General features: G+C 44.6%; 1 protein-coding gene across 1 annotated transcript in view; it reads right to left on the reverse strand.

Annotated features, from left to right (window-relative positions):
- Window positions 1–3039: 3039 nt before the first annotated feature.
- The window catches only part of ANKH (ANKH inorganic pyrophosphate transport regulator), a 122759-nt gene continuing 99014 nt past the window's right edge, over window positions 3040–26784 (reverse strand). The window contains exons 8-13 of the mRNA XM_029053848.2: window positions 25330–25422; window positions 21966–22061; window positions 11284–11413; window positions 10412–10535; window positions 9537–9636; window positions 3040–8211 (exon numbers count right to left, since the gene is read on the reverse strand). Coding sequence (XP_028909681.1) covers window positions 8098–8211; window positions 9537–9636; window positions 10412–10535; window positions 11284–11413; window positions 21966–22061; window positions 25330–25422 — 657 coding nt within the window. The 3' untranslated portion in view covers window positions 3040–8097. The remainder of the gene's footprint in view (window positions 8212–9536; window positions 9637–10411; window positions 10536–11283; window positions 11414–21965; window positions 22062–25329; window positions 25423–26784) is intronic.

The raw sequence follows: 26784 nt of genomic DNA on the forward strand, positions 1-26784 counted from the left end.
CCAGCCCTAGAAGGGCTGCCGGAAGCACAGACCCTCCAGCTATGGACCCATCTCTCTTAATCAGCAGTGAGCTTCGGAGGTAACCGTCTGAATCGGAAGTTGCCTTTCATGGGGGCTTGAAAGCAGTGATAGTTGCTTACTTGAATTCACTTCTTTTGGGAAAATTGCATCAGTGGCTTCAGATAGAGAAGCAGTGTGGCCAAGTGGAAAAAGCACGGGCTTTGGAGTCAAGGTCATGGGTTCGAATCCCGGCTCGGCCACTTGTCAGCTGTGTGACTTTGGGCAAGTCACTTAACTTCTCGGTGCCTCAGTTACCTCATCTGTAAAATGGGGATTAAGACTGTGAGCCCCACCTGGGACAACCTGATTCCCCTGTGTCTACCCCAGTGCTTACCCCAGCGCTTAGAACAGTGCTCGGCACATAGTAAGCGCTTAACAAATACCAACATTATTATTATTATTATTATTATAAACCATAGGTTGATGAACACTGGGGTGGTAGATGGGGCCAATGACTGCCCCGATCGTCCGGGGGCTTGAACAGAGCTGTTTTACCATGTACCTGGCCCGGCATTAGGTACCATACATGTACCTCTGTATGGTATCATTTATGTAGTTTAACAGCTCTGGTATCGTACAGCTTGAAGATTCCATTCATACATTCGATCATATTTATTAAGCATTTGCTGTGTGGAGGGCACTGTAGTAAGCTCTTGGGAAAGTACAATACAAAAATAAAGTGACATTCCCTGCGCACAGTGCACTCACAGTCTAGAGGGCCTCTGCTGAGCACCGTCTGGCAGGGCCCAGAGCCTGAAATTCAAGCTTTTTGAGAAGCTGTTGTCTAAGGTTTCAGCATCTCCATGAGGTAGGAGCATGTGAAGAGGGCATGACAGAGTCCGGGGTAGGTCCAGCTTGCCTGGTCTTGTTATTTGGGGCTCTCTGCCAGTCTAGGTGGCTCACTGGTCTGCAACTATTTCTTAGAAAACAAATCTCCGCCTGCTGCTTGTCGGGGTGGGTGGGAGTGGTGGTGGAGTGAGAGAGAGAGAGAGAGAGTGCGTGCGTGCTCTAGCAGTTGATGGCAATATATGGCGATTGCCCAGGAAACAAGCAGATTTGACAGCAGAACGCCTAGTTTCATTTGTGCTCAAAAAATGCTTAACCCTTCATGCTGCAAAGAGTCACTTCCTGAATTCTAAACTACTGCTATTTGCCACAGTTCCTATTTATAATTGTTTTCTGAGAGCCTGTGTTGTGTTCCTCCCCCGCCCCCAAAACAGTGAGCCAAAGAGGATCCCCAGCTGAAGAAAACTTCCGTGTCCTTCTTACCCGAGACAAGTCGGAGTCGTCATCTCTTCACGGAGCAGCAGTAAAATGGGTCAGTACCACATTTGAGGGCATCTTCTGTGTTGTAAATACCCGGAGATGTAACTGGACAGAGGAGTGGTGGAGAGTTTGACCCTTTTCTGGTCATACCTATGGAATTACTAAACAGGAACAGCCCCCTTCATCCAAGAAACTACACCTATGTTTGCCTTTAATCATGCTCTCATCTCCTCAACTGTCAGTGTCTTTTAACCTCTTTTGAATAGAAAGAAATGCTGATTAGTGGTCACCCTCAGGATGATGGGGTGGGTGAAACCATGCTTCTCACTTAATGCCTGTAACCAGAAAGTAAACTACATGTAAATTGTCTAGTGGGTGTCTTTCACAATGCAGGGGGTTCTCTGGGAAGCTGACAGGATTGAAGGTGAGAAGGAGGAACAGTTTAGCTGTGAGAGAGGGGCTGTAGTGTACACTGGGACTTGGGGTTTGTATTTTCTTAGGAAGGTAGAAAAAAGACACAGGGACCTGCAGTGTTGAGAATTCACTCACACCTCTCTCTGGATGAGTTTTGAGCAATATGGGTGTTCTTGCTCACATTTTCTATGTTATTATTATTATTATGAATAATTTCAACAGGGTCTTCTCTGTTCAGGAGTGCCAGTTGCCTTTACTGTTGTAAGCTACTCTCTGGATGCATTAGAGCTCCAGAGAACCGGCAGTAGCTGTGAGAAGCGATTACAGGTCCAATGGTGTCCCAGCACCCGCCCCCCGCCCTCCCCCGGCAATAGGGAAAACAAGTGAAGAGGCAGGGACTAAGAGGTGGCCACATTGGTTTAAACACAAGGGAGTGAGGTGTCAATAATATCCTCATTTCAGCCATAATACGTGTTTTCACGGTTCTTTTGGATAGCACAAGGTTAGTGAAAGTTCTTCCAAAAATACATTGTTGCTTGTTTACTGTGAATACTACAAAGTGAGCTTAACCACCCCCACACTGGGCTCTGTAAGAATGGATTTGGGGGTTGAAAAGGCCCAGTAAACTGTTCTGGAAATCTGGGCTATTTCTTTTGGGGTGGGGGGAGGGGGGAGCAAGAAAGACACTTCCCCTGTCTAAAGGTCTGGGTTAGGACTGATCCCAGCTCTGATTAATAGGGAGAGGTCCTTAGAGACCCACCAGTGGCCTTTGGATTTGTGAGAATGGCACTCGGAGCTGGTTCCTGGCATTGTTAAGACATCACACAGTCAGCTGTGTGACTGTGGGCAAGTCACTTCACTTCTCTGTGCCTCAGTTACCTCATCTGTAAAATGGGGATTAAGACTGTGAGCCCCACGTGGGAAAACCAGATTCCCCTGTGACTACCCCAGCGCTTAGAACAGTGCTCTGCACATAGTAAGCGCTTAACAAATACCAACATTATTATTATTCCTGGGAGCTCAGTAAACCTATACCCCCTGCCCCCCAAAGTGATTAAGTTTAGAAACAAGTCAGGGGACCCCAGAGCAAATTCCCCTGGATTCTCCAGAGGTACCCACCAACCCAGCTGGAAAACCACAGAGTTGTGGGAATTGGTTCTGCTGCTTTTACCTCCTTCCCCATCCCTTGGGGGAGGAAACAATATGTTAATTGGAATTATGCTCTGTTGGTTAACTGGCTCACTTCACTTTGAGGTTAGGAAAGTGAAATAGAACAACAGAATCAAGGAAAGCATCTCCTCGTATGCAAACTGTTTGAGCTTTACTTAAAGGAAAATCAGAGTATGAAAGCATCTGACAATAGCTGATGAGCACAAATCCCAAAAAGAGGAAAGCATAGATAAATTTTCTTAACAATGCCAAAACTTACATCTCTGTTAAATACATAAACAGCACTCATTTTAATGCAATATATGCTTTATACTGACCTCTGCAGTCATTTCATAAACAAAGGCTGCACAAACATTTTTAATGAGCGGTTTCATCTGTTTAAATTAAAGCCAACCTCGGAAGTGAAACCAAAGTTCATAAACAAATGGTCAGCTACATCGCATGTACTGAACAGACTCCTGACGTACCTGTTATGATAAAGAAAAAAAAGCGGCGTTCTGCTAATGCGGTACGTGAGCTATGACGAATGAGGTAATTCTTTAAAAAAAAGAAAAAAAGTCTAGGATCCCTCGACCCCATTCTGAGTCCTCTGGGACACAGCCCTCTAGTATTGGGCGCTCACTCTTTGGATATTACCTTTGAAAAAAATAGTTAAGGGTTTCTAACTCAGAAAAATGCCACTTTTTATCTCAGCTCTCATTTTCATAGGCTGATGCTGCCGCCAGCTCCTACGGTTCTCTGCCCACCTCCCCAGATGGAGCTCCTGGAAACTGTATCGAAGGGACTAGAACATCCAGGAGAATGCTTAGGAAACCAGTGAGCCGTGGGCAGGAAGAGCCCTCCGGCAGGGGGTGAAGCGGAGCGGTCGCCCTTTCGACCAGCGGTCCAGAGCATGGTGTTCCGGGATGGATCGAGGGACACTTTAACCCTGCCTTCAGAAGCAGGTTCATCTCGAGATTTTTCTGTATTCTGTTAAAATAAGTGATGGAAATTTCTGGGTCCTCACACTCAAGAGTTCCCCAGGGAGAATTGACTCTGTCTCTCCAAACAAGACTCCCAGGCACCACTTCCTTTGCGCTCATCCAGCGGTCCTTGGCCATCCACAGGTAGACCTGCTGAATTGCTCCCGGGGTCCCCAGTTGGGGAGATGTCCTCTGGCCCTTCGCTTCAGCACATTCTCTCTCACTCCACTGAGTTTGCCGTGAGGCTGTGGGTGAACTGATTTCACCTGCGTTCTTGCTTTTTCTTTTAAGTTCAAAGGGAGATTACCTTCTTCATTCTTGTGCGCTTTAATCTGAACAAATATTGCAGCAAGCTGATGTCAAATCTCATCATAGCAAAGTGCACTTTGAATTTTAGCTACATAAAAGTTGCTCAGTACAGTAAAAAGTGCCGCACGAGTCCACATGTAGTTGGAGCCAGCTATGAAAATGCGCGTTGGAGTTTGAAAAGGAGGCAGAAAGTCTTTCAGTTGAAAAAAATCTCATAGGAGAAAATGGCTGCAGTTCCCCCAAAAGAAGCATTCTTTTAAAAATTTATCCCTGTTCTTTGTGTAGTCCTTAAAGGAAACGATAGCAAAACAGTCCTAAATTCATCTCTACTGCAAGAGGCTCATCTTTGTTTAAAAGGTAAGATGATTCTCCTCGTCACCTATTTTTCCCCCCATTTGATCAGAGACCAAACGACCCACGGTTTTCATTCCCGCTGCTCCAAGTAGAGAGCGAGTTCTGTTCCCTCCTATAGTAAACTCAAAAATAAGAAATGTTATCAGTCATCCCGCTTTAAAAAGAAAAATCCAAAGATGTGCAAGACATTTGGAAAAACCTCTCTCTGTTATTCAGCTTGTTGCATCAACTCATGCCTTCCACATTTTTGCAGCAAGGAACAGAAATGGAGGCAAGAGAAGCACACAGAACAATTGGCTAACCGTGTTTACCAGACAGTGCCTCCAGCTGATCAGTCGTTGGAGTATGAGCTACAAGGAGAAATGACGGAGCAATTGCTCTATGTAAAAAGCAGGTATCATTTTATCTGGATTTAAGAAGTTAGCTGAAAGTGCAGTGCAGGTATTTCAATACCTACGCAACTCTGGGGCTTTAAAAGAGTACCTTCTCCTCTTCCCGAGGGCCCCCATTTTGTCAAAACTTTGGTCCTCCAAAGTTTTACACCAAAACCCTCATGGGACACAACCTTCTCACTGGGACGGTCGTGGTGTTGTCGAGAGACCAGCTCGCCCTCCGCCCAACCGATATAAACAAACACAGTCTGCCCCGAACATCCACCTACTAGGTTGAAAGGTTCTTAAATACAATAAAAATATTTCTAAAATCAACATTTTTAAACTTTCAATCATATAAATATATCTTCCATTTTTCAACACATTTCCACCCCACTTATTCCCAGACAGAGTGAAACTAAAGGGGGAAAAAGACCCATCCAGAGAAGCGCTAGTCAGATTTTTTTTTATAACAACTGTATTTCTAGGTATTCAGTAAACATGAAAGCAACTTTTCTATTTTTTTTTTTACTTTTCTTAATAGGAAGAACAGAGAACTACATGATGCCTCAAGGAGAGAAGTGATGGGGATCAAAAAGCAAAAACCACCAGTGAGGTAAGCCCCATTAATGCTGTAGTTGATAATCCCATATTTTAGAAAGCTCACAGGGCTTTGCTGTTGCCTGCTGGGGCCTAGCAGAGTAGGCCCGAGGGGGTGTCTCCAGTAGAATTCAATTCCTGTTCTAACAGAGCGTTGCCCTGCGCCATCGTTTCACATCTTGAACCCTGGCATGAGAGTGGATCCTCTGAGACCCACCCCGAGGGCTGCTGACCCTGGCAGAGAAAATCCCAGGTGGGGCAGTTCAGCAGCCTAGGGGCACCAGCTAGATGTGGCTCAGAAACAGCAAGGCCGGCAGAGTCTGCATCAGGAGGCTGGGGGGCGGGGGCCTGGGGCCAACGGCAGGCCCACTTTACTGGTGTAGCAAGTAAAGGCCATTCTGGCTTTCTCTGCCCGTTTTCTCCTTGACAGTAAAGAGGTTTTCAAGTTCCCAAAGCAGCAGCAGTGAGCCAGCCAGTTGTCATTTCGGCACAGGGGATGTGGACTAGCACTCAGGTCGGGCCTGCTGGAGGTCCCACCTGGGAAAGAAAGATGCAGACTGTCCCAAGATGGAAAAGGGTTGCTGCCCAGGAAGTTAAAGAAGGACTGTTGGTCCTGGTTTAACAAAACAGTGGTGTCATGTAACACACCCACCTCTTTCCTGTCTTAAAACAGAAGATATAATGTATTAAGAATTTTACTTTCCAGTGGTTCACAAAGCATTCCAATGTTGGTATTTGCTCTAAGTAATTAGATGTTTTTATTTAAATTTTTATTTTAGCTCTGCCCCCCCAACACACACACACTATTAAGAATACTGCTGCTTTCATTTTCAAATCCTACGTGGGGGAAGAAAAAAAAACTGAGTGGAACATTTTCCCCCCTCATTCCAAGCCTACTATTGTCAGGAAGCTGTACAGTGGAAATTTCCTAACAGGAGTGGAGAAAGAAAATATGATGAACTCGGGCTTCTAGTGTGTGTTTAAGGGTATATTTAAGCATGTCTCGACTCCATATAGGCATACTTGTGCATGAAGATGAAAGCAGGGATTTGAATGTCAACACCACCTCTGCATAAAGCCCACTTTGTCTATGACCTTTTCTAAGAGGAAAGGTGGTAAATGTCTGGTGACCTTGAAACCTAAACTATGAGTTCACTTTTTCCTTCCCATTGTTTTCTTAGTAAAGGGAAAACTGGTGGCTTGAAAAACTCTCATTGCCATTGTACAATTGATCAAGCGAACAAACTCAGAGGAGAATGTTCACTGCCAATACTTTTTTCTGTGGGTATGTTCCACACACAGGATATTGTATTAGAGATGCTTTGTTGAAATTGCAAAAGTAGGCAAAGTATTGTAGCCTAAAAATAAATTATCACACATACAGTATATATATATATATATATTTAAAATAAAATTTTTCTTTTTCAGTCAAGATGTAGTCAAGAATTTTGTGAACTAAACTTATTCATAGTTTCATATGGAAAAAAAAATCACTGCCCAAACTTAGAAAAATAGATTTCAAATGCCTAATTTCAGGGAAGATTTAAAAGTGATTTGGATGTACTGCATAAAGTGTCCGGTTGTTTTATTGTGTGATACTCTTGGGATGTACTGTAGCATTAGAAGAAAGGCAGAAGTCTTTATACCCTAACTATACTTTAACAAGTAGTAATTCACCGATCTGGCATGAGAACGTTGGATTAGAACTTTGGTAAAGTTTTAGTTTTTAAGAGACAAACAGAGAATGTTAGACTACTCCAATCTATTATTAGCTAGTGCCATTTTCAGAAAAGAAGACATTGTTCTGCAGCAAATGGCATGCACAGTGAGGACTTTGAAAGCTGACTGTGTCATGTGATGACAACTCTAAAACAAGATCTACACTGGGCTATTATAACACTGTCCTCAAATTTTACGAAGTAAAATGAGAAAATAATTGAATCGTATGATATCGGTCGAGTTCACCAACCTCACTCCAAGGGAAATAAACTCCGTGTTTCCGTGCTGCCCATTCACAGTTCTCTTCCTCTGTTTGGACTGCTAAGATCTTTGCGTATTTTAATAACATCCAGGTTATAACTCCATAAGTGAAGAAAAACAATTGACCACCAGGGTTATATCTGTTCACACAGCTGTTATTTCGCACAAGAAAGCTATGTTTTTATGTCGCTGCATTGTTGGTCTTTCAACCCTAAGAAGGAAGGCTGAGAGGGTGAGTGTGCAGAGTAAAGAACGGCAGCAGAGCCAATGGCACAGAGACAGACAGACAGGTGCAGATTGTCCAGTGGAAGGTGGCAGGCTTAAATAATGGAGACAACCTCTCCTGGGCTGCAGCCGTCTCTTGTGTTTTGTGGAGCAAGATGACAAAATTCAATTTAAAAAAGAAAAAAAGCAAAAGCAAAAGACCTTTCTTTAGGTCTCTCATCAATGTGAGCATACCCAGTATGCTAGAAAATTTATCTGAAACCTTTTCAATCAAGGCCTCTTCATTAAAAAAACAAAAAAAAAAAACCCAAAAAAAGATGAGAGAAGAAAAGATGCCAAAGTGTCATTCCGACTGTCCCTGGGGAGAACGATAACCTCCTGGATCACTATTCATTCTCTTCTCTCATTTCTCCGATGTCCGTGACTTCCTCTGTTGCTGGCATGTCAGTCATGGCCGAGTCCTCACCTTCGGTTGCTGACCCGTTCTCATTCTTCTTTTTCTAGGGTCAAAGAGCAGGACCGAAACATGAGGTCATTCATGGAGAGAGACCAGCCTGTGCACATATTTGACCTTCCACAGAGAAAAATTCTCCAAATCAGGTTGCCCCATCGCCACCATATACTGCAGTAAAATTTTCCCATGTGCACCATGCCTTGAGGAGGTGAGGCAACCTAATCTCAATCAGTGGTATTTACTGAGCACTTACTATGTACAGAGCACAGTAATAAGCACTAGGGAGAGTACCGTACGACAGAGTTAGCAGACATGTTCCCTGCTCATGAGTTCCTTTGGCTTTCAGAGTTAAAGTACAGCACTAACTCCGTCTGTCTTAATTTACCTTTCGTCCCTCCAGGATAATGCTGGGGCAGTTTAAGACACAAATGCAGGCCAGGCTCTTTGTGGCCCTGAAAGGAGAACTCCACCTGCCCTCACAGACAACTACCATCTAGACTCTAAGCTTGTTGTGGGCAGCGAACGTGTCTACCAATTCTGTTATCTAATAATAATTGTGGTATTTGTTAAGTATTTACTATGTGCCAAGCACTGCACTAAATGCTCAGATGGGTAAAATCGAATCAGGTTGGACACAGTCCCTGGCCCACATGGGGCTCGCAGTCTCGATCCCCATTTTACAGATGAGGTAACTGAGGCACAGAGAAGTTAAGTGACTTGCCCAAGGCCAAAGAGCAGACAAGTGGCAGAGCCGGGATTAGAATGGTACTCTCCCAAGTGCTTAGTACAGTGCTCTGCACTCAGGAATCATTCAATAAATACCACTGATTGACAGACAGCCTTTCGGCAATGGAACTACTGCCTGGGCTTTTGCCTGGAGTGATCTTTCAGAATTTTCATCGGCAGTTAGATACCTGCAGTTAGTGTTCCAGCTCAATAACTCTATCTGTTTCTCCTGTTAAATGTAAGCTCGTCTAGGGCAGCGATTGCACCTACTGGCTGTACTTTACCAAGCACTTAGACCAATGATCAATAAAACTCCATTTTGAAAAGCAATGTTCATCTGACTCAGTTGAATGCTTTGCCAGTCTGTGGAACAGCATGAAAAGCCCCCCTCCTTCCATTCAGCAGTGGAGCTGGAGATCCACTTTCTCTCAATTAACCCATCCTGCTTCTGTATGTTTAAACCCCTAGAGCCTTCTGATCATACCCTTCTCCACCGTTGAGCACCTTCTGCATTCTGAGTCCCGGGAATTAAAATTAGGTACCGATCATTCATGTTTTTCACAATAAGAATAGCAGGTGCCTGGTGGAAGGCATTAGTTGAAATAGGCTGAGCCAACGTCAAGGCCGTGGGCCACAGCACATTACCTGTTTCCGATAGACGTAGCAGGCGGCTATCGCGACCATGGTGGATTCTCCCACAAAGCCTGCTAGGAGGGATCCTACTCCTAACGTAGCTCCGTGAACCCTGGTTTGGGGGTGGGGGGAGGTTGGGGGGAGAGACAGAGAAAAGCAATGGTCCTTTAAGGAAGCAGCAGTCCGGCACTGAAACAGTGTAACCAACTCACTTGCCTTAAAAACAAATCATTTGCAATGAGTTTTCCGAGCCCTCTAAAGAGAGATTTAGGAATGGGAAGACCAAGCTATTGTTAAGATTTGGCAGTGACGTTTGAATCCTAAAATTACTCCTTTACCTGAGGTACCTTCTCCTATAAGTAGAAGAGTGACTCCCCCATCTTCTGACCACGATCAGAGCGTTTTTTTGATTTTGGTCTTGCAGGAAAACCATAGGCTTAAATACACCCGAGCCTGCCACGGGACCTAGTTCTGTGTTGCAGAATCAAGATTAATAATAATAATAATAATGTTGGTATTTAAGCGCTTACTATGTGCAGAGCACTGTTCTAAGCACTGGGGTAGACACAGGGGAATTGGGTTGTCCCACGTGGGGCTCACAGTCTTAATCCCCATTTTACAGATGAGGTAACTGAGGCACAGAGAAGTTAAGTGACTTGCCCACAGTCACACAGCTGACAAGTGGCAGAGCTGGGATTTGAACTCATGACCTCTGACTCCAAAGCCCGTGCTTTTTCCACTGAGCCATGCTGCTTCTCTGCAGATTTCATAGTGCACGCTGCAGATTTCATAGTGCAGAGTGCAACGTTAAGGTCCACAGGCCACACGTCTGCGCAAAGAGCAGAACCCCATCCGGGGCGCGGAGAAGATTCGCATGAGGCACTCACCCCATATAAGGCAGCACGACGAGGCTGGTGATGAGCACGATAATGCGCAGCACGGAGCTGGGGGCTAGCACGAATGTCTTCTTCAAGGTCATCAGCCACCCTGTCAAATGTGCTCTCACTGTGACTGTTGGGAGAAGCACAGGCTATGAGGAAAAAGACCCAACAATCGGAGGAGCAGTGTCCTCGGAGTGGGAGAGCCTTAGGGAAAGGTTGCAGGGGAGAAGAGAATGAAGAGTGAATTGACTCCACCTTTATCACTGAAGCTGAATTGGTTTGCAATACAAGGGGAATAAATGATTCTGCTTTGCAGGACAGGGACTGTGATCTGCATGCATTGTATCTATCTCTAGTGCTTACTACAGTGTTTGGCACATAAGCACTTCAGAGATATGGCAATGATTATCATTCGGTCATTCAACCGTGTTTATTGAGCACTTACTGGGTACAAAGCACCGTACTAAGCGCTTGGGAGAGTCCAATATAACAACAGACACATTCCCTCCCCACAGTCAGCTCTTCCCTCCCTTCTTCCTTCTCCTCTCTGCCTGGAGCAGGGAGAGGTAGCAAGAAGTTTCAGCATCTTTGAGAAAGAGAGAGAGAGCAGCCTTATGGAGGGGAGGGGATAGTGGTTCCTTTAACTCCTTCCTCTCCTCCACCTCCTCCCAAAGCCCACTGTTGCTCCGAGCCTTTCCCTCAACCATCCTTTCCCCCACAACTTCCTCCAGATCCACCTCCTTAATAACAATGCACTTGAATCTCCCACTGGTAACTTCACATGAAAAGCCTACCTCCCTTAGCGCATCACGCCACCGGGGTGGGGGGCGGCGGACGACTTCAACCGGAAAACAGACTCTCTTGAATTCAACCTTTACCTGGGACTGGGAAGAAGGAGAAGATGCGCAAAGGAATGACACAGAGTTCTGCAAAGGCGAAGTCTACTCCAATGATGTCAATTAAAATCTTCTCTGAAACGTTGGGTGTCCAGAACATTACAAAACAGAGCTAGGAGGACAAGAGAAGAGGAAGCGTAAACGATAGGGCTTCGTACACAGAGCTAGATGCTGCTAACGGTAAAGGTCTGCGACGTCATCGTTCCAGTGGGGCTCCTGCAATGAGGTCCCACCTGTGAGTGTCGGCATGACCGCCGAGGCCTCTGGAGGCTGGCCATCCCCGCCTCCCCGTCATGCTGGGGTAGTTGTCCCTTCCAAATCTGCGGCTGCCAGGAGATTTACCTCTAGGCAGCTGCAGCCTAAACCCTCCTGTCGACAGCCCAACTGCTCTGGGGCTGACCCTGGGGTGGGAGGTGAGTGCGGGATTAGGGTTGGGGATGTTTGGAAGACATGGATGCATCCTACAGATGTGCCACATCAGGATGGGTCCGGGGGCACCGCCTCCCACACTCGGCCAGCAAATTCCACATTCAAGTAAGCTACGCACTGAGCATCAGGCCTGCCCAAATGGCACTCGGGTCAGAAATGAGGCTTGCTCCTGAAATATTCTCCCATGTCCAGAATTTTATCACAGGCTCCCAAGCACTTGGTATAATGCTCTGCCCATAGAAATTGCTCAGTAAATACCAGTAACTGATTAACTTGAAGTATGCCACCTACCTTTGTCAGTAAGAATCAAGGACACAGGTCTCAGCTGATTCCTCTACTTTCTGTGCTAGCTGATTGCAGGCCACCCGGAAGGGGTATTCCAGTTAAAGCGCAGTCATCGCCAGGTCCAGGCCCAAAGCTGCTTGGGTGAGCTGACCTCAGAAGGACTTGTCTGACTTTTCTTCCTGTCTGGGTCATTTCTAAAGGACTCATCCTGCCAGTGCCTTTATGCTTTGCCTTTCACTTTATCCCAAATAGACTCTTCCTGTCAGTCTTACCCTCTATCAGCGTTTCTAAACAAAACTTCTCTTAAAAGAAACAGACTCCACCCCACCCCAAACCACACACTCGCTTATGCCTAATTTTCCTGAACATCCAAATACTTTTTTCCAGACCTGTCCTTCAGTGATGAATACTAACCCACACTGTCTCCGTCATTCCGCTTACCCTGTACTTCTAGACAGGAGTTATGTCTTCCAGTGCTGTGGGATTTGCAAACCACTCACTACATTTTCTTCCAACAGGCTGGCACAACTAAAGCTCTCAAGGTTAAGATGCCACATTGATGGACTGTTTAATACTGGGCACATTGAAAATATCTGTACTGAGAAGGGTTGCAGGAATGAAGTGAAGTGCTCTTCTATCTTACAATAACTTTAGAGAAGTAGTGTGGTTAATGTAAAAAGCAGAGACCTGGGAGTCAGAGGACCTAGGTTCTAATCCTATTTCTGCCATTTGCCTTCTGTGACCTGGATCTGTGACCTTTGGGCATTAGGCATTCACCCCACCCTTGGCTCCACAGAACTTATGAACATATCCATAAATTATACATTTTAAATTATATATTTATATTAATGTCTGACTCCCCATCTAGATAGCTTGTTGTGGGCAGGGAACATGTCTATCAATTCTGTTGTATTGTACTCTTCCCAAGTGCTTGGTACAGTGCTCTGCACATAGTAAATACTCATTGAATGGCTCTGGGCAAGTCAATTAACTTCTCTGTGTCTCGGTTTTCTCAACTCTAAAATGGGGGTTAAATACCTATTCTCCCTTCCCTGTACACTGTGAGCTCCTTGTGGAACAAAGGACTATGTCCAAGCAAAAACTTCATGAACAATGCACATCCCAGCTGCCACTGGCTATTTTCTTCTCTCAGAATGTTACTGACTTATGAATTGAGCTGTTAAAACAACATTCATCCTTGCAGGGAAAATAGTTCATCTACTTTGAAAAATTTAAAAAAATGCACAATTACAATTGGTCAAAGTTGAGCACAAACATATTCCTAGGAGTTTGTGCAAAAGCATTCTTTAAACTTCAAGTACTATTTGTTCCAGAAAACTAAGCAGATCCTGTTTACCCTGTCCTGTCAGAAAGTGTGTATCATCCAGATTCCTTTGGGGAAATATAGGTTAGCTTTCACTTTCTAAGTGCAATAGAACTTTCAACATCATATGTCTTTCAGCAATCTGAGAAACATCAAAAATGACAAATGCCCTAAACCTGAACACTGAATTCTAATGCAAGGACTCACTTAAGTTCTCTGTGCCTCTGTCACCTCATCTGTAAAACGGCGATTAAGACTGTGAGCCCAATGTGGGACATGGACTGTGTCCAACCTGATTACCTTGTATCTACCTCAATGCTTAGTACAATGCCTGGCACACTGTAAGCACTTAACAAATACCATAAAAATACCATTTCTTCCTTTCAGAAGTTTTCCACAGACCTAGGAAATTGGCATTTATTAATTGTACCATCCTTATATCCCATTATCTGTATTGATGACAGGGGAGTCAATCCTGCTCTTGCCAGGATAAGACATCATCACGAGCACAGTCTTTTCAATAGCAGCAATTTCCTACTGCATTTCTGAATGAGTTTGCTAAGCAAAGCAGCCAGGGACTTTCATTTTCCTGCCTGCAGCCCCTTCTGGCAAGATAAATCATCTTTCCACTTCTACCTTATGTTCTAAGATGAAAGAGTGACTTTGGGTGAATGTGATGGTGAGAAAATTAAAGTGACCTCCAAGTTTCTATCTCAGCTATGGGGCGTGGTGGGGGAATACGTGGGGTGGGGGGGTGATGGGGAGGGTAAGGACCAGGTTGGAGAGGAGTTCCAGGAGGTGTAGGGGGAATGATAGCCATGATGGCTAGTTCTGAAAATCTCCTGCAGTGCAGATCTATAGTCCCTCACACAACTTCCCAAAAGCCTCAACCATTGTTCTCTCAAGGGGCATTCTATTTCCAGATGGGTATTCAAGGAATCAGTTGCTCTGCTGAGAGAGCTCTGAAAAGCATACTTCTTTTGCACTTTCTATACTTGATCGCTTAATATAATCTCACCCACAGCTCTATGTAGCAATCAGAAGTCATTTACCAGACAAAATGTCTTTTTAAAAGTCACTTTGGAAAACATTTGCAGCGGTTGTTGAAGGCACTTTGCCCCAACTGCTTTTTCTTTCCTGGGCTTACTGGTTGTTCCTCAAACTCACAACAGGTGGAGCGAGCTCCCAAATTACCTCTCCTCTGCTTTGTGCCACTCCAGAAAATTAGTCAAGACCCTTGCTGAAACATGAAACTTGAACAATAATACTGCCTGCCTGAGAAGTGTGCTGCTTCAGGCAGCAGAGTGCAGGGGATAGGCCTTACTTCAGGATCGGTCCCAACCTACCGATCTGAATGCATCAAGGCCGGGGACAAACCTTCCCGCTCATTAGCTAGTGGTTCAGCCAGGGACACCGCAGAACATTGAGGATCAAAGCACAGGGACAGGGTGGCAGGGAGGTAAGTGGAGAAGATGGTGGCAAAACCATGACTGGATTTTCTCAAAGCCAAAGAACATTCTTATAAAATTAGCTTTTTTTTTTTAATGACTTTTGCACAGTACATCAGGGATTCCTGAATGGCTGATAAATGTAAACCTCCTGCCCCTGGAAAATCTGGTCCACTGTTGCTGAGAAAACTAAGGGGCTTGCATTCGGTAGGGAAAACTCCTAAAATGACACCTCTTCCTCAGAAAGCTGCAAGAGTTCTTAAATGAAAGTGAATGATTTTTTTCCAGTTACAACCTTCACAGTTTCAGAACAGCAACATTTCAAACAGCAGAGGGAACCCTGCACTTAGACTTTCACACTGGTTTCACCCAGTGACCTTTCCTCCCTGCTCTCTGAAGGATCAGTTCTGGTGATTTGGAGCTTTCCCCCCAGTTCATTTGAAAGTTTAGGATAGGTTTCAGACGGCTATAGTTTCCCACTGCTCTTTGCCCATTTACCTCTAAGTGCTAACATCAACCTGATCAGATTTAACTGTAGGGTCAAATCCAATCAATGGATGGTTTCTTTGAGTGCTTGCTGTGGGCACAGCACTGTACCTTAGTACAGCACCTCGGAAAGTGCAGTGTAACAAGAGTTGGTAGACACATTTCTTTCCCATAAGGAGCTTATATAAGTCTAGGGATCCTTTCTTTATATCCACCTTCATTGAGAATCTCCACCAGGCTGATCTGCCCATCTCTTTTTTTGGGGAAGGGTGACACGAAGGGTGAGAGAGGGCAATGTTGTCGGATTAATCTTTACGGGGTGAGGTTTATGAATGACAGATAAGATGACTTCAGGCCACAGCTTGAGGCCTACCTTTGGGTATTTGGTACTGGTGTTTCTGGGGTGTCTGAAAGCTTTGGAAATCCTGCTATTACACTTTACTCTCTCCTGCCCACCAAGGATCCCAGAGCCAAATCAAATTTAAGCCTTTCGGGTGCCATGATGCTACTGGGGAATTCTTATGGAATCTGCCTCTTCCCTTTTATCCTTATTTCTATAGACATATATCACAAGTCATTTCTTTTATTGCATAACCTGGAAAAATGAGTCTCCTTCTTGGAGAAAAAGAAAACCCTCCACACGACCCAAGGATCTCCTGTTTTCAGACAAGGGGTTGGCTGAGAATAATAATAATAAAAACACTAGTAGTTGTGGTATTTGTTAAGCATTTACTATGTGCCAAGCACTGTACTAGGCACTGGGGAAGATACAAGATAATCAGGTCCCACAGTTTAAGTAGCAGGGAGTACAGATATTGAATGCCCATTTTGCAAATGAGGGAATTGAGGCAGAGAGAAATTAAGTGACTTGTTCAAGGTCATACAACAGATCAGTAGCAGAGCCAGAGTTAGAACCCAGGTCTTCAGACTCCCAGGCCCGCGCTCTCTCCACTAGGCCATGCTGCTTCCCAGAATTGGATCTAGGGCAAGGATAGCGGCCTCTGGCCCTTTCAAATACCTAAATTTGAGCTAAAGTTTGTGGAGGGGATCAGCAACTCGGATTTCCATTGGATCAGAAAACAGAGGTGGGAACTTCTGCCTGGGCAATTACTTTCCAACCAGAAAGCACAGCATCAGTTGACTCAAGACTAACTCAAAGTAGTAACAACAAGGATTCCCTAAACTTTCTGATCTAGAAATCATAAGATAAGGGCTCCTGCCTTTTGGGTTCAAAGAGCAGTAACAAAATGATACAAGAAAGGGATAAAGCACTGAGTGTCTTTGCCAATCAAAAGTGAAGCAAAGGATACTTTGTTCCCTTTTGTTTCTTAACCAGCTTATGTTTTAGTCTCTGCTGCCTTTCAGCAGCTGATACTATCTCTTATTTAAACAGAATATTTGTGAATATGTGAAAATAATGCTGAACATGACCCATCACAGAACCAAACTCCTGGCTCCACCACTTGTCTGCTGTGTGACCCTGGGCAAGTCACTTATCTTCTCTGTGCTTCCGGTTCCTCATCTATAAACTGGGGATTAAATACCTATTCTCCCTTCCCCTTAGACTGTGAGCCCCATGTGAAGCAGGGACTATATCCAATCTGTTTATATTGTGTCTACTCCAGCATTTAGTACAGTGCCTGGCACATTGTAAGCGTTTAACAAGGACCACGACTATTATTTAAGTAAAGTCTGCTCATATACTACAGAAGGCAGAAACTTCAGGACAGGAGAAGTAAAACTGAACGCTAGATTCTTCGTTTTTTATTCAACATCTTCTTGGAAATTTTGAAACAGAGCTGATCTGTAGAGCTAAATCATATTCTGAAGTGTCTACCATTCTCTCATGTCCCTCCCGCAGCCCAGGTAACATGTCCCCTGAAGGAAAAACAGTGTAAAACTGGTTTACTCTGTTGGACAATGCTAATCTTTTCTGCTCTTTAGATGTTCCTAATGAAATAAAACATTTTAAGTCCCTGAGAACTGAAAAATGTTCCTGGAAGCCTTTTCCAGGGGACTGCACAGCAAAAAAAAAAAAAAAAAAAAAGGAAGAAGCCACCCACCCCTTATCCTACCAATAAAGTCTGTCTGGTTTCATGGGATACCGTATACAGTATACTGGGTGGGACTTTATCCATACCTTTCCTATGAGTTGGACAGTTAACACTTTCCTAAAGGATACCTGTACAAAATAATCTCCTTCCACTCCTCACCTAGTAGGAGACTGGAGACCGTCCGATTAGACTGTAAGCCCGTCAAACGGCAGGGACTGTCTCTATCTGTTGCCGACTTGTTCATCCCAAGCGCTTAGTACAGTGCTCTGCACATAGTAAGCGCTCAATAAATACTATTGAATGAATGAATGAACTGGAGGAAAGCAGCCGACAACAATTGAGCATTCTTCTCTTCCCACCCATCTTGCCCCTGCCTATCGGACTCCTCAGAGCAGAGCAAAGGTCACACAGAATCAAAGACAGAAGCTGGGTTAAAAAGACCCAGATATTAACAGTCACTGGTTTCAGAGGCCACCAGAACTATTGTCCAGGACAAATACCATTTAACAAAGTATGCACTTGGCTTCTTTTCTCCCTGCTGGGGGAAACAACAGCTAAATTGCCTCCACTTCCTAGAGAGGACTTGGATTGTGAATGGGTTGGGAGTGAGGAAGTAGGGATCAGGCTGGGGATCTCTTACTCTCCCCGGGTCTGCTGCTGGCTAATCTATCAATCAGTGGTATTTACTGAGCCTGTACTGAATGCAGAGCACTGTACTAAGCACTTGGGAGAGTACAATACAACAGAGTTGGGAGACACATTCCTTGGTCACAACAAGCTACACTTGAATGAGAGCGGCAGACCCCACAGACATGGCTACTGTTGGTTGGATAAAGCCCTTCCTCCTCACGGCCTACCTGCTATTTCTGCTGCTGGGCAGCCCTGGGGGCTGACTGCTTTCAGCCTGTGGATCTCAGGATGAAGGAAGATGATTCCCACAATAACCCCGAAAAGAGGAGGAGAGCAAAGCGAGAGAAACAGTGATAGAGCATGGGCCTGGGAGTCAGAAGGACCTGTGTTCTAATCCCAACTCTGCCACTTGTCTGCTGTGTGCCCTAGAGCAAGTCACTTCACTTCTCTGTGCCTTGGTGACCTCGTCTGTAAAATGGGGATTAAGACTGTGAGCCTCAGATAGGGCGGGACTGTATCCAACCTGAGTAGCATGTATCTATCCCAGCACTTAGAACAGTGCTTGACACAAAGTAAGCGCTTAAATACCATTATTCATTTATCTGCCTGACCTGACGTATGATGTACTCCAGCGCTTGGCCCAGTGCTTGGCATACAGCTAGCACATAATAAATGCCATTACCATTTCAGTAGAATTCTAGCTTTCATTCCTCTTCAAACTTTACCCCTCGATATTTGGAAAATAGAGGCGGCTCATGTCACTCTGCATTTCACTCGCTAAGTCAAATGCTCATTGGAAAAGAGAAGAAAATCTTTGTTGGTGATTTCATCTCCAAGAACACTGTTCCTGATGATGTCTGCCCTCCCTCTAGACTGTAAGCTTGGAATGGGCAAGGAACATGTCCACTAAGATTGTCATGCTGTACTCTCCCAAGCGCTTAGTAGAGTGCTCTGCACAGAGTAAGCACTCGACACCCTCGAATGACTGACTGACTGAAAGGCCAGAGACAGACAGATTGGACCTTCACAGCCCTGTGCAGGGAGGGGAATCCAGAGACAGTGTCACTGCTGAAAGCACATCCACTAGAGTCAATAGCCACACAATTGTTGCCTTGAAAGAATGAGGTGCCTATGGCTCTCACTGAGCAATTAGGGCTGAGTAATTAGAAGCCCCAGAGGATTTCCAGCACTGCCTGAGCATGGAAATAGCTTCTCGGGGAAACATGAATTCAGGGTATTAATTCTGTGTATGATGAATCAACGCACCCGGACAATTTGCAGAATTAGAGTTCTTTCTTGCAAAAATCCATGCACTAAAGCACTCAACTTCAAGACCCTGCTAAATCCCTAACACCATGGAAGTTAGGCAGGAGAACACCAGTGGGGCTGCTTTTGTGGAGAGCTTTAAAATGAGAATAGACCAAACAAACTAATAGAGAATACCCATTCATCAAACTGAATAGCTCTAGGATCTTTCTGACTTGGACTCTCAACTTCTGGTTTGGGCAACAAGTTGGCAATGAGAGAATGTATTAGGTCTGCTTGTAGGCTTGAGAAAGAAAGCCATTTAAAGTCCTGTGTGCAGGCTGCGGGGAGGGGAGGCAGGGAGAGTGTTCATAGCTCAACCCTTGAACTTCCTCCACTTAGGTCCAATGCCACACTCCTCCCTTTGGGCTCGTCTGGTTGCAAATGTTGTTTTTTGGGACGAGGTGGAACGATATTTAGACTTGGAAAGGATGAGGGAGAGAATTTTCCAAATTCCCAGTTCTAATCCCATCAAAATGGAAACCTGCTGCAGAACACAATTTTCTTAAAGAATGAACTGTGCGGGGCCAGGCCAGGAGGGAGGAGGGAGGAAGGAGACCAGCACAGTGGACTAATCACAACCAGAAGACTAGAGGGTCTGGATCCCTAACAGATGTTACCGCGGATGCCGCCACCTGCGTTCTGTAGTCCCTGGAGGGCAATGAACCCTGGGGAAGCACGGTTCGTTTCCCTTGGTAGGCTGGTGAACCCGCGGAAACTGTGGCCCAGGGAACTGTAGGACTCCGTGGCTGGTGTCTAAATCACAGCCAGTTCTCAAGGTCGGCCTTTCCCAAAACAGGTCCCAAGGCTCCCCCTGAACAGGCCGCTGTTTGGGCACTAGGAAGTGCAGCTTCATGGTTCCCGGGGAGAGTGGTGTTGTCATGACCCCACCTACGTCCCCAAAACTGGCATTAAACTAGACTTATTTCTGAGTTTCCAATCACTCTGCAGGGCCTCCAAATGTTCAGTTTGCTTTTGGAATTGAAAGCTTCCTAGTGTTTCCCTAGAAGCCACTTAGAGTAGCTCTGTGCCAGTATTTTATAGAACTCTGACCACCCTCCGAAGCTGCCCAAAAAATAAATAAAAAATCCACCCCACAGCCCAGGTTCACAAGACTGTCTTTACGTTCGCATTCCACAGTGAGCAATAATGCAAGAGGGTTAGGGGGCCCAGACAGGGGGAAGGGTCACCTGGGGTAACAGGTTCTGACTCCAGCAGGCACGCTATCAACGATTCTTCTTTCGTGATTCAGCACTCTCATATGTGCCGACACTACCACAGGTCAAAGTCAGGTCAGAGGGCCCAAATGCAGGGAGCAGGAATGCAAATCTACGGGTGAATGGGCAAGGCTTATCGTGGGAGGAGAATATGTTCTTAGGCTGGGTCTTTATGTCTGAATCTGTCAAGGGTCTAATTTTTTCAACCTTGAGCATTTTTTGGTGGGGCTGGGCTTTCCATGAGGAAGAACTGGGCGTTTCAGGAAATCAGGGCTCTCACCAGGCCAGACAAGGACTCGGTTGTAAAGATCTCTCTCCGTGGGATCGCAACCAATAACCGGCTCCGAGGATGGGGGCAGGGAGGAGGAGAGGAGTCACCGTTGGCTTATAGAACAGGAGAAATGTAATAACGATGCATGGGACGACAAGTCCTGAGTCGACCTGGTGCTAGTGGGGGAAAGGAAGAGGGCGAAAGGGTTTTTTTTGATATTTTAAAAATATTTGTTAAGCGTTTAACAAATACAGCGTCAAGCACTGTATTAAGTGCTGGGGTACATATGAGCTCATCAGGTTGGACGCAGTCCCTGTCCCACAGGGTGCTCACAATCTTATTCCCTATTTTACAACTGAGGTCAACGATGCCCAGAGAAGTGAAGTGACTTGCTCAAGGTCACAAAGCAGACAAGTGATGGAGCAGCATTAGAACCCAGGACCTTCTGACTCCCAGGCCTGTGCTCTTTCTAGTAGTCACCCTGCTTCTCTGGACTGAAGGTGGCCTGAAATCCAGCTCCTCCAGTCAGGGAGGTGCACTGCCATCAGCCTTCCTGGGTGGGCATTGAGGGGCGATTCCCAGAATGAAGCTGTCGAAATGGGGAGATCTCATCCAACCATCTGTTAGGGTTCACAGGTCTGTCCCGTGCCTGTTTGGGCCAGGTTCCTTCCAAAAAGACACCTGGCCCTTTCAGACCTGGCTCTGATAGGCCTGGAGAAACATACCAATCTCCAGGCTCTTTGCTGTCACTCGTGGGGTCTTACTGCTCCTTGATCATTTGCCAGCATAAATTCCCATTGGCACAAGTGTGGTGAGGACGAGAAAGTCCCACCAGGGAAAGCAAACACCCAACTAAATCCAGAGAAAGTTACGACCTTGGGCGACTGTGCCCTGGGCTTTGCAGGTTCCTAAAATGGATGCTAGAGAGGAGTGAGGCTTCCTCACCACCTACTGTGACAGAGTGCTTCTTTTCTCAGATCTTGGGAGCATTAAAAGGCAAATAATATTTTTTCCCCTCATTTCCAGGTACTTCCTTCTTATCTAAATCAGTCACCTCCCACGGGAATGTATCACTGTAGCTACTATTTTGGAAGGCTTGAAGAAGAAATGGACAGGTATCACTAGTTGCTGTGGCAGTAGATCCTATTTCTAACGTAGATGAAATAATTTTCCCATATAGCACACAAACAAGAAAAGTCAGAAATAACTCCTTACCGTTAGGGATAACGCCATGCAGACAAAAGTAAATTTCTTGATATGTGCCGCGGTTACAGTATTCGTTGTGCTCACCAGTTTATTGCTGGGGTTATTCTAGGGAAAGAAAGAAAAATATAATGATTGAAAACATTCTGGGCTGTATTATTAGCACTGACAGCACCAGGGTAAAAAATCACAACAAAATCCTTGTGTTATTGGATTTTTTTTGCGGGTGGAGGAGGCAGGATGGAGAGAGGCACAGGGCTGGGGTTGCTGGGTTTACGATATAACATCTTAATTTTTTAGCTTTTCACTTAAATGACCTTTAAAGATTTCACCAAAAACTCAGCTTCTTTATAGCAACCCAAGAGTGTCATCTGTTTTGACTGTTCTCCAGTTTTATATCAACTTAGCAAATATTGGGGAAATTCATGGGAGGCTTTCTGCCAATTATCTCTGTTTTTGCTGAGGCGAAAGAGGCCGTGGAGTCACTTTCCCTTCCAAAATGATCTATGGTCCCCTCTGGCAATAAAAGCTGTCCAGAGCTCTCAACCCCAGGCTAATGATGGGTCCAATTAGCTCCAGGATGACAAATATAAATAAAGCACTTTGGAACACCTGTCTCTATTAACTCAGTCTAATGAAGTAAAGACAATACACACTATCAGATGGTCTACTCTGAAAATCGTCTCTGGTCCCGGATGATACCGGTCTTGAAAAAGTCAGAGAAAAACAAAAGATTTTCTTTTTTTTCTTTTTCTTTTCTTTCCCCTCATGGGTACTAAATGTATCACAAATGTTCCAAAACTTTTTTTCTGGGCTATGAACAACCGTTCAGCTAAAGACTGAACTGTGGAAGGTAGTGGAGTACACAAGGAACCAGACACTTCCAACTATTTTTTGCAGAACCCTGGAGAAATCCCAGAAGGCTGTCCCTCTGTTGGCCAAGTCCTGTGAGCATCAGACCCTGAGAGCTTTGCCTTTCATTTAGCCATGCCTCCCTCTCACTCTGATTTGTTTCTGACAGGAGAAGGTCGGGGTGGCCAAAATGGAACTCACCTTCCCACCCCACCCAAACCCTTCCTCCCCGTGATTTTCCTAGCACTGTAGACAACAGCACCACTGTCCCTGTCTCACAAGCTCACAACCTTGGCATTATCCTCGTCTCAATTCTCTTATTCAACCCACACATTCAATCTATCATGAAATCTCGTTGGTTTTACCTTCACAACATCTTTCCATCCAAATTGCTACCATGTTGATCCAAGCACTTATTTTTTCCCACCATGACTACTGCACTAGCCTCTTCTTTGATCTCCCTACCTCCTGTCTTTCCCCTCTCCAGGCCATAGTTCACTCAACAGCCCAATAATTTTCTTCTGAAGAAAAAAAACAAAGACTCAATCCATATCTTCCCCTCCTCAAAAACCTTGAGCGCTTGTCCATACACTTCAACTTCAATCAGAAACACCTTATTATTGGCTTTAAGGTACCCAAAAAGCTTTCTCCCTCCTATCTTAACTCGCTGATCTACTACAACCCAAACCACACACTTCGCTTCTCTAATGCCAACCTACTCTCTCTACCTTGATCTCATCTATAACGCTGAAGACCCCTTGCCCACATCTTCTCTCTGGCTTGGAACTCCCTCACCCTTCAATCCATCAACCAATCAATCATATTCATTGAGGGCTTACTGTGTGCAGAGCAGTGTACTAAATGCTTGGGAGAGTACAATATAACAGTATAACAGGCACATTCCCTGCCCATAATGAGCTTACAATGTAGAGGATGAGCTTTCGGTATAGAAAAGAAAAGGTTGTTCTCAAAGGAGCTTGGATGAATAAATGAAGTTCAGAAATCAGAAAGAGGGAACTAGATATAGGGTGATAGACCCATCAAGTCATCCACCGGAGTTAGGATTTCAGCTCAATTTTGGAGGAGTAGGCATACAGCAAAATCTCCTGAGGGTTGGAGATATTAAGTATCTGAGCTTCCCAGCTGTGAATGTCTCAGCTGAATTTTTTTTGGCTGCTGTGATATAATAAAACAAAACAGTCCAAACAGTGTGCAGCCTTGGGAAAGGTAGCCAAGAAACACATGGTTTTATCTATGATTTTATGTCATCTGTAGTCACAGAGGATAGGTACTGTAGATAGATCCCTTTAACAAGCACACCTCTAGCCAGAATCTCTTATTTAGAATCCCTCTAATAACCTCACCTATTGTTTCCAAAGCTTCTATTAAGCCCCAGGAAATCCACTGGGGAGTGCCATTCTCCAAGCTAGCCTGTGTCAATGGCTAGAAATATCTGGGAGTAGGAGGGAGCTGTGGGTGTGGAAGTTTTTAAGATGGCAGTGGAGGAAAAGAGACGAGAGGGGAGAGGGCCAAGAAACACAATCCTGCCATGTACCTCCAAAACGTAAACATTTCAACTGATGAATCAGTGGTATTTATCGAGTGCTTACTTTGCGCAGAGCACTGTACTAAGTGCTTAGGAAAGCACAGTACAATAGAGTCGGTAGACACAGAGCATTTCTTTCGGGGAAGAAACACATTAAAATAAATTACAGAGAGGGGAAACAGTAGAATATAAGGGTATGTATGTAACTGTTGGGGGCTGAGGTGAGTGTCAAAAGGCCTTAAGCGGTACACAGCTAAGGGCACAGGTGACACAGAGGGGAAGGCAGGTAGGGGGAATGAGGAATTAACCAATGAAAAAGTTTTGGAGGTGTTATTTTAGTGGCAGGTTGAAGGTGGGGAGGGTGGTGGACTGTCAGATATGAAGATACCACACTGTAAGGTCATTGTGGGCAAGTTCCAATCCCGGTTCTGCCAATTCTATTTAGTTGCCATTGTTTTTACGAGATGTTCTTCCCCTTGTCTCTATTTATTGCCATTGTTCTTGTCTGTCTCCCCCGATTAGACTGTAAGCCCATCAAACGGCAGGAACTGGCTCTATCTGTTGCCGACTTGTTCATTCCAAGCGCTTAGTACAGTGCTCTGCACATAGTAAGCACTCAATAAATACTATTGATTGAATGAATTCTTTGCTTTGAGACCTTGAGCAAGTCACTTCACTGCTCTGTTCCTCAGTTCTCCTGTCCTCCCTTCAACTTAGACTGTGAGCCCCAGGTGAGATAGGGACTGTGTCTAACCTAATTAACTTGTATCTACCCCAGCACTTAGAAAAGCATTTGACACATGATAAGCACTGAACAAATACCATAAAAAAAAAAAAGCATCAGGTCAGACCCTGCCCCTGTCCCACATGGAGCTCACAGTGTAAGTACAGTTCACAGTGAGGCATGTAGGCACAGATACTCAAGCAATAGCCACACAAAATTGGGATTCCTGGTTACCAGCTCCCACAAGGACTCACCTTGTCAAAAGCAGGATAGACTGCTCTGATTTCCGTCAACCAGCCATACGGCATGTGTCCCACTGGGTAGGTGGCTGTCAAAATTGCCACGGCCTACAACAGCACAAATCAACAGAGTTAAACACCTGCACCAGCATAATGAAGGAGTATATCTTTCAGCTTAAGCAGGTCATTCTTAACAAGAGACTGCTAAGATGACAGAAGTCACACTCTACCTCAAGAGGGTTAGAGCAACAACTACTACACTCCTTTTTTAAGCTTTTAAAATGTAATAGTCTAAATATAGCAGTGATTTTACCACGGTCGTCCTATTTAGATTATCCAGGCCTTTACCTTGAGCAAAACAAATCTCTTTTTGCTAAATGCCTAGATTTCCTTGCAGTCAACCATACACTCAGCTTCTTCCCTGAAATTTAGAAATTCTGATCTGCAAGAACTGTAAAGAAAATTGTTTTCAACAATAACACCTTGACAGCCTAATTATCTTCTATCTACTCCAGCTTTTAAAACAATACTTGGCACATAGCATGCACTCAACAAATACCACTATTATTATTACTGTTAATAATAATGATAACAACAAACTTTTCATTTGTTTTGTTACTCCTGCTAATTCTTCAGTTGCCTGAGTTAGGAATTCAACATGGCTCTTTTGCATAAAAAGGAAGAACTTTTTTTTTAAACAAGGCAGCTTTTGGATAGTTAACAGTCATTACTTTGAGGTGCTTTTAACTGCCCTGATTAGGTTTGTCTAGTCCAGGCTGACCAGGCTGAGGTACAGCTGGAAGTTATTTATTTAATTCTGAGTCTTTGACCCTCTCTAAGCATATTTAGCTTGTTTTAGATGGTTTGTTAGGACAGCTGCTTCTGAAGATGGAACGTTTCAGCTCATTTGAGATGAACAGTCATCATCCCAATCTCCAGCAAATCTCCAAAACTGAGGGCCGAGAAAACTCCATTTCAGACTCCCCCCACATGCCTCTCTGACCCCCGGCTGTCCACAGACTCATTAAAGTAAGTGCGAGTAGTCCAAACAAAAGGATGTGGAGTTACAACCCACTTGGAGGAATCCCCGATCCACTTAATTGTATCTGCAGCTGGTATGATGCCTAAATCATTTCTTTCTGGAAGCTCTGAATTGCTTGTCTCGGTGGAAGTGATATTTTCCATTAAGTCGCACATCACCCACCAGCCTAAATGTAGCAAATTTAGCTCCTCTATTAACACACTGATTTACAAAGATAATAGTTAAGAACATTATATTCCCCATTAATATATTACTTAATATTCATTAATATAAAATCTACCTTATCAGTCTAAGCTGAAAAATGTGGATTTATTTTTGCCTGATAAGAATTTTTTTGATCCAAAAGCTGTCTGGGACACTTCGAGATAAATATTAAAAACAATGTAGACTTTATGTCCTTTGAAACCAACAACTCAGTAACTGCTCCT

The sequence above is a fragment of the Ornithorhynchus anatinus genome, chromosome X3, assembly GCF_004115215.2.
Source record: "Ornithorhynchus anatinus isolate Pmale09 chromosome X3, mOrnAna1.pri.v4, whole genome shotgun sequence".
NCBI lineage: Eukaryota > Metazoa > Chordata > Mammalia > Monotremata > Ornithorhynchidae > Ornithorhynchus > Ornithorhynchus anatinus.